The sequence below is a fragment of the Camellia sinensis genome, chromosome 3 (assembly GCF_055761805.1).
Source record: "Camellia sinensis isolate YWXY chromosome 3, ASM5576180v1, whole genome shotgun sequence".
NCBI classification, from domain to species: Eukaryota; Viridiplantae; Streptophyta; class Magnoliopsida; order Ericales; family Theaceae; genus Camellia; species Camellia sinensis.
Window position 1 is genome coordinate 141,191,829 of NC_138963.1, and position 8,797 is coordinate 141,200,625.

An 8,797-nucleotide genomic window follows, 5' to 3' on the forward strand; every position below is an offset into this window, starting at 1 on the left:
TTGTATTTTGAATTTTATTAAGAAGACCCTCGTAAGCAAATGATTCATGGCACAGGAAGTATATCTTGAATTCATTTATGTGAGGGCATGTTGGGTAATCAACAAGATCTGGTTTGGGATATGTGGTAGTTCACAGGATCCTAAGGCAAATTGTTTGTGGTTCTCTGTCAAACTATTTCTGCCTACATTATTAAAGGCATTAGAGTATGCAACTGAAGCTAATTAAATGGACACACTCCCATAATGATATTTGAAGATTCAAGGGCATATAGGGGGTGTTTGGTGGGGCTTTTTTGAGCCAACTTACGGCTTCTGGCTTTTAAAAAGTTATTTTGGACTGTTTGGTTAAACTTATTTCAAACAGCTTCTGATTCTAACAACTTATTTTAAGTCAAAAAAGTTGATTCTGAGAAGCTGCTCACCCCTTACTTCTGATTATCAATTTTTACTGTGAATATGTTAATTCACAGTTATACTCTTAGATTTTTATTTTTTATTTTTTATTTTTTTTTTAAAATAGAAAAAGATACAAATGGACTACAAAATATTATTATTATTTTTTATGAGAAATGTAGACAAATAGTGAATAATAAAAAAATAAAAGTTAATTGAAAAAGCTACTTCACAGTTTATTTAACAAACACTACTCAGCAACTTAAATCTATAATCCAACAGTTATACCAAACAAATTAACAGCTTCTGATTAAAGTCATAATCTATAATCTGTTAAGCTATAGTTTATAATATATTTTAACAGCTACACCAAACAGGACCATATAATACACAAATATGGGCCACGCCCTCCTAATTTGGGCCATTCACTTAATTTGAATTTTGATGAAGTTAATGTTGGGTTGGTTAGTGACTCTTTGGTGGCCAACAACCTTTGCATTCAGAATGGAAGTTATCATCATCAGGTGCACTTGTGAAATCTGAGTGACTAGACTCCTAGTTTTTTTAATGGTTGCCACTACTTTGAATGTAAACCTTAGTTATATCCTCTGTTTAGTATTTTTGTTATTTTATTTTTATTTTTCCATATACTACTACTAAATCCATAATGGATGAGATGGGGTATTGAATGAGCAGCAGGTTATAGTAGGATGGCCGCCACTACCCTATCCAAGTGTTGCTAGTGTATGTAAAAATTGTAGATGTTTAAAAAAGATTGGGGCTCTCTCTAGTTTTTTATAGTGTACTTGTAATTTTTGGATGATATTATTTTTATTTTAAATTTATAAGATATCTAACGTTCACAATCAAAATACTTATGATGAAGAGGCATTTTTTTTTTCTATCTTGATTGAGAGAAGTAAAGAGGTGTAGTGTAGGACGGGACAATTTTTGTATCCATTGAATGCATGTTTGCCCTCTTTCTAATTTGTCAAGAGTTTAAGATTAATGATAAAGTGTCTTGTTTGATAATTTAAGATGTAACCATTTTCATATATTTATAGACATATATAAAACCAAAAAAATTGAGGAACTTAATTTCCCCAATAAGTGCCTTACAAACACCTGCAATAGAGAATACTTCCCTGTTTGATTTTCATTCTCAACGAACACATCAAATTTAACCAACTAATAAATTATTTTTCCTATTACTCTAAATTTGAGTGTCTGATTACATTTAAAACATATGTTGTTCTAAATGGTGGGAACAACATAAATTGGATTTTAATCATCAGAGCAAAAAAAAAAAAAAAAAATATAAGCAAATTGAAGTGAATTTTTTTCAAAGAAAGGTACCTTCAACCTCCAAAAAGCACACCAGAAGGGAACTGGAATGTCCCTTTAATCTCCTTAGCTTACTTAGATTGCAGAGGCTTTCTCCTTGTGGTCTCAGGTCCTCTCACTAACACATAAAACAAGCTAAAACATTAATTACATTTCTCACGTCTGCATGCATATATATATATATATATATATACAGGGTTAGTTTGGAATATTCCTGAAACAGAGGCACATTTGGTGATATAGTTCAACAATCCAAAATCGAGAATCCAAAATTCACAATCCGAAATTTCAACTAAACCCATTCACAAAATCAAAAAAAGCCACAAACAATTGTTTAAGAAATAAATGGAAAATGAAAGAAAAAAAACACATGTCAAAACCCTACAGAAATCGTGAGAGAAGGGAATGGGAGAGACAGCAAGAAACAAATACAAACAGACAGACCTAGATCGACGGAGAGGGAGAGAGACGACAGATACATACCTGCAATCAGTGGTGCAGCCGATTTGCAGTGGTCGTGGTGGCGAGTGCCGGTGGCCAGCGATGGTGATGATCATCAGTGGTGAGCGACGGGTTTGGTATCGACTACTCTGTATGTTGGTGTGTGAGACAAAACATAACAAAAAAGTGTCTATGTAATATATATACTGGGCACCAATATTAATGAGTTTCCTTCTAAAAAGTTTTTGAAGCTTTAGCGACTAAATGATTATTTGTCGCCAAATATCCTTAACAACGACTACAATTTGGTCGGCAAAAGCATCCTATTTGGCTACTAAATTCAAAATTTCGTCGGGAATATTTAATATACAAAGACTAACTTAACTGTGGTCGTCAAAAATTCATCAAAAATACGCCCATTTTTGGGCGACAAAAACATTTTGGTGCAAAATGTTATTACACGGCGACTAAATCAAATTTTAGTAGCGTAAAATGGTAACAAACAGCAACTAAAACTAAGCTTGGTCGCCAATAAGACTATATGGCGATTAAAATAATTTAGTAGCTAAAAAGATTCAATCAATGCCGACTAAATCAGGTTTTTAGTCGCCCAGTCTGCTGTTTTTGTCGACTAAAATTGTTTTGGTCGCCAATTTTAGTCGCCAAACATGCATTTTGTTGTAGTGATGCTAAACCAACTAACAAAATGAAACACAGAGCAAAGGTGTATAGGAAAAAAATATACAAACTAGAACAGAAAAACATGGAACTACTCTCCAAGTCTGTTTTTTCTGTAGCATTAATCTGTTTTACCAGTTTCATCCTCTATCTCTTCAATAGATTTTATGTGAGGCCTCAGAGGCTTCAATCGAAGCTTCGTAGCCAAGGTCTAAGAGGTCCTTCACCTTCATTTTTGCTTGGTAACATTCCTGATTTCGTCAAATTCCAACCCAAAGACATCAAAGCTCTAACTAAAGATGGCAAGGCCAGGCACGATTGGGCTCGTTTCACCTTCCCATTGTTCGAGCATTGGTCGAGTCAGTATGGTATGTACTAATGAATTTCTCAAACCCATTAATTACTCCACCACTTGCTCATGCAATTTCCAATTACAAATGTTGATTTGGTGTGGATTTTTCCAGGTCGAAGATACCACTTTGCTTTGGGTACATATCAAGTGGTTTATATTACTAATCCATAATTGGCCAAGGAAATAAGCCTTTCCACATCATTGAAATTGGGAAAACCTTTTTTTCTACAAAAGAATTCAGAAACCTTGCTTGGTAATGGCATACTTACCTCAGATGGAGAGTTTTGGGCTCACCAAAGAAAAACCATTGCTCCTGAGTTCTATGCCGATAAAGTTAAGGTACTAATACAATACTAACCTCCACCTCTCATCATAATGTTAGATAATTTTTCAAACAAAATGATTAAATGGGAAAAATATGATGCAAAATTTGGTGCACATAATGTTGGACTCTGCAAAGAAACTAATAAACACATGGGAGACTGAAATAGAAAAACAAAGTGGGACAGCAAATATAAAGGTTGATAAGGATCTACACAGCTTTGCTTCAATTGTCATCTCTGAAACTTTGTTTGGGCATAGCAATTCCAAAGTCATCAATGAATTGCAAGCAAGGTTCAAGCGTCTCGAAAGGGCCATGAAAACTCCAATCCTAGTCGGCGGGATTCCTGGTTTGTGGTAAATGTTTGCGTTTTAACTTCCCTCTCTGCCTCGCATAAACATAACTTATTGAATGCTTACTGACTTGTGAGTGGCAAGTGAACATTCGTCGGCTGTTTTTCGATGCTTATTTTGAAAAATGGTTATCATTTAGGTATGTTCCAACGAAGAGCAACATAGAAAAATGGATATTGAAGAAAGAGATACATTCACGAATTATGCATATTGTCAACGAGCATTCATCTAAGGTAGAAGTGCTACAATCGATCATCAATGGAGCTAAGATGAGTGCTCTAGGACCTGCTGCAGTAGAACAACTCATAGTCGACAACTGTAAGCATGTTTACCCAGCAGGGCTTGAAAGCACAGCAAACACTGCAGCTTGGACCTTGATGTTGCTTACAACCCATCCAGAATGGCAAGATCGTGCCCATGCGGAGGTTGCTGAACTTTGTGGAGAAAGCTTGCCGGATGCCGCTATGCTTAGCAAAATGAAAGTGGTAAGCATAAGTTCAGAAGCTCAATATAGCTAAATAACTCATGCTCAAGTTATAAAAAAATTAATGCTCCTAATATATATATTCAACAAAGTTTTGCATTAGAAATTTGTGGATGATTTTTTTCTACCATGCACAATCTCTTCACTTGTAAGACTTATGAAAGCTAATTGTGTGTTCCTTTAATTTGAATTGTAGTTGACAACAGTGATCCAAGAAGCATTAAGACTCTACCCTCCTGGCCCCTTCATAGCAAGAGAAACCCTAGAAGATATGAAATTCGGAGACCTTGAAATTCCAAAGGGTGTTGGTGTTTGGGTTGCTATGATGCCACTTCACCATGACCCTGAACTCTGGGGTCCTGACCCAAGCAAATTTAATCCAGAGAGGTTTGCTAACGACATAGGAAGTGCTTGCAAAATGCCTCAAGCCCATATTCCTTTCGACAATGGTCCCCATATCTGTGCTGGACAATTGTTTGCAATGCTAGAGATAAAGGTTGTCTTGGCTATCATCCTATCCAAATTTTCCATTTCACTTGATCCAAATTATATCCACTCCCCAGTAATGGAGAATATTATACGACCAGGACATGGAGTGAACCTCATAATGCACAGGTTAACTAAGTGAATCCTTGAGAAGTACTGAATAATCGTATCTACAACGGAATAAAAGAAAATGATACTTGTGTGACTATATATATATATTCTAGAGGAGTGGTGAATAGGAAAACTCTATTATTTTTGTTTCTATGTCTTTAATCCCAATTCTGTGTGTATCCCCCCCTCCCCCCCCCCCCCCGGTAGTGCAGTTGATTTATTTTCAATGTTCTTTACAATGAAAGTTATTGTACTTGAAGATTGTACTTGAATATATGTTTAGATTTCTTTTCGGAAGTGACTTATAAGTTAATTTATTGACTTTTTAACTTATTTGAATTGCATTACCTCTTTATTTTTTATATGTCATTTTATAATAATTAGAAAAAAATCAACTTATTTAACGCTTTCCCAAATCTAAGTCAATTTTAACAATATTATAGTGGTTTGGCACATTCCCAATTACCCTTGTCACCATTGTCTTTGTTCAAAATCATTACAATACCAATTAAATTAGGAATTTTTATTGATAAATCCCATTTAGAAGTGTTTTAACCCAAGAAGTCCATGAAGGAATTTTTTAACCAATTTAGTCCCATGTATGTATAGTGTTATTCCATAAAGTCATTTTTCTTGATTTACACTATTTTCTTGGACACTTATGCCCTTATATTTAATTTTGATACCCTTATAAATATTTTTTGAACGGTTAGCAATTTTATGATGTGAACATTCATATTTTAAAATTCACATTGGTAGGAATGTAAAATTGGCCCGTGAGTAGCCCGAAACCCGCCCGCGAGCCGGGGCGGGCCCGGCCCGTTGACAATGTGAATATTGGCATTGACATGTTAACATTCACATTAATAGAAGTGTAAAATTGGCCCACGTCCCGTGGCGGGGCGAAACCCGCCGGCGGCCCATGGGCGGCCCAGGGCGGGCCTGGTCCGTCCCGTTGACAATGTGAATATTCACATTGACATGTTAACATTCATATTGATAAGAGTATAAAATTGGCCCGTCGGCCCATGGGCGACCAAAAGCCCTCCTGCAGCCTGGGGCGAGCCCGGCCCGGCCTAGCCCGTTGACAATGTGAATATTCACGTTGACATGTTAACATTCACATTGATAGGAGTGTAAAATTAGCCCGCGCCCCGTGGCTGCTTGAAACCCGCCCACGGCCCGTGGGCAGCCCGGGGCGGGCTCGGCCCAGCCTGTTAACAATGTGAATATTCACATTGACATGTTAACATTCACATTGATAAGAGTATAAAATTGGCCAGCGGCCCAGGGCGGGCCCGATCCGGCCCATTGACAATGTGAATATTCACATTGACATGTTAACATTCACATTAATAAGAGTGTAAAATTGGCCCGCAGCCTGTGATCGGCCCGAAGCCCGACTGCAGCCCGAGGCTGCCTTGGCCCGACTCGTGACATTGTGAATATTCACATTGACATGTTAACATTAACATTGATAGGAGTGTAAAATTTGTCCGCTGGCCGAAGCTTGCCCGCGGCCCTGGGTAGGCCCGGCTCGGCCCGTTGACAATGTGAATATTCACATTGACATGTTAACATGCACATTGATAGGAATGTAGAATTGGCCCACGGCCCATGGGTTGCCAGAAGCCTACCCACGGCTCGGGGCAGGCTCGTTTGGGTCCGAGCCTGAGCTGGTAGGTTGAGCCTCGGGTCGGGCCGATGGGCCTGGGCCTAGCCTCAGGCTTGGGTCGGGCTTGGGCGGGCCTGGCCATTTTTTTTAATTCTTTTTAATTTTTTCTACCAAAATTTTATTATTTTCCACAAAAAAAGACACTAGGCCTCAGCGCGGGCCAGGCCTCGGACCGAGCCTTAAATGGGCCTTAATGGGGCCGATGGGCCGGGCCGGGTCGAGCTTCAAAGTGATGGCCTAGGCCCTAGCCTAGGGTCTCGGACTAGGCTCAAGCCCGGGCCCAAACGATCCTTTCTCGGGCCGTGGGCGGGCTTTGGGCAGCCTACATTCTTTTTCACTATTCCATTAAGTCCTATTTGAGGTAAGAAGACCAAAATACCAATTTCATTTACTTATATTCTATTTAGTCCACATTATTTTCTTATGTTTCAATAAGTCCTATGGGAGATATAATTACCAAAATACCCATAATGTGAATGTTCACATTGTCAATGTGAATGTTCATATCATCAATGCGTAGAGGCCTGGGCCGGCCCATATCGAGCCTCATGGGTGTCCGAAAAAATCCGGGCCGGGCACGGGCCAAAAGATTAGGCCCAGGCCCTAGCCCTGGCACAAGGGTATTCGGGCTTTGGATGGGCCGATGGATCGAGCCTCGGGTCGGGCCGGTGGGCCTGGGCCTAGCCTTGAGCTTAGGTCGGGCTTGGGCAGACCTGGCCATTTTTTTTTAATTCTTTTTAATTTTTTTTACCAAAATTTTATTATTTTCCACAAAAAAGACATTGCGCCTCGGGCGGGCTGGGCCTTGGACCGAGCCTTGAATGGGCCATAAGCGGGTTAATGGGCTGGGCCGGGCTTCAAAGGGATAGCCTAGGCCCTAGCCTAGGGTCTCGGACATGCTCGGGCCCGGACCCAAACGAGCCTGCCCCGGGCCGTGGGCAGGCTTCAGGCAGCCCACAGGCCGCGGGCCAATTCTACATTCCTATCAATGTGCATGTTAACATGTCAATGTGAATATTCACATTGTCAACAGGCCGGGCAGGGCCTACCCTGGGTCGCGGGCAAGTTTTGGCCTGCGGGCAAATTTTACACTCCTATCAATGTTAATGTTAACATTTCAATGTGAATATTCACATTGTCACGGGTCAGGCCAAGCCCGCCTCGGGCTGCAGTCTGGCTTCGGGCCGCCCACGGGCTGTGGGCCAATTTTACACTCTTATCAATGTGAATGTTAACATGTCAATATGAATATTCACATTGTCAACGGGCCGGGTCGGGCCCGCCCTCGGCCGCTGGCCAATTTTATATTCTTATCAATGTGAATGTTAACATGTCAATGCGAATATTCACATTGTCAACAGGCCAGCCCACCCATGGGCCGTGGCCAGGTTTCGGGTAGCCACGAGGCGCGGGCTAATTTTACACTCCTATCAATGTGAATGTTAACATGTCAATGTGAATATTCACATTGTCAACGGGCGGGGCCGGGCCCGCCCCAGGCCGCGGGCGGGCTTTTGGCCGTCCATGGGCCGCGGGCCAATTTTATACTCTTATCAATGTGAATGTTAACATGTCAATGTAAATATTCACATTGTCAACGGGCCGGACCCGGGCCGCCCATGGGCCGCGGGCGGGTTTCGCGCCGCCACGGGACGCGGGCCAATTTTACACTCCTATTAATGTGAATGTTAACATGTCAATGTGAATATTCACATTGTCAACGGGCCAGGCCCGCCCCGGCTGGACTCAAATTTTTTCGGGCACCCACGAGGGTCGACATGGGTCGGGCCCCTACACATTGACGATATGAACATTCACATTGACGGTGTGAACATTCACATTAGGGGTATTTTCGTAATTATGTCACCCATTGGACTTATTGAAACATAAGAAAATAATGTGAACTAAATGAAACATAAGTAGATGAAAAGTGTATTTTGATCTTCTTCCCTCAAATAGGACCTAATGGAATAGTCAAAAAGAATATGGGTTGGATGGAATAAAACTCTTAGAAAGTAGGGCAAATTACATAAAATTAAGTACTCACAAAATAATCATGCTATGCTATGAATACAAATAAGATCTTATCCCAAGTTTGGATATCCAAGGAAGGAATTGTCATCTTGATTCAAGTCTCGTTTGGAAGCATATTATTTTA

General features: G+C 40.3%; 1 protein-coding gene across 1 annotated transcript; it reads left to right on the top strand.

Annotated features, from left to right (window-relative positions):
- Window positions 1-3,650: 3,650 nt before the first annotated feature.
- On the top strand, window positions 3,651-5,117 carry LOC114259840 (cytochrome P450 714C2-like). Its single transcript, XM_028199872.2, has 3 exons — window positions 3,651-3,886; window positions 4,023-4,368; window positions 4,564-5,117. Exons 1-3 carry the CDS (start codon window positions 3,651-3,653, stop codon window positions 4,993-4,995), a joined length of 1,014 nt encoding a protein of 337 aa, XP_028055673.2. The 3' UTR covers window positions 4,996-5,117.
- Window positions 5,118-8,797: the final 3,680 nt, after the last annotated feature.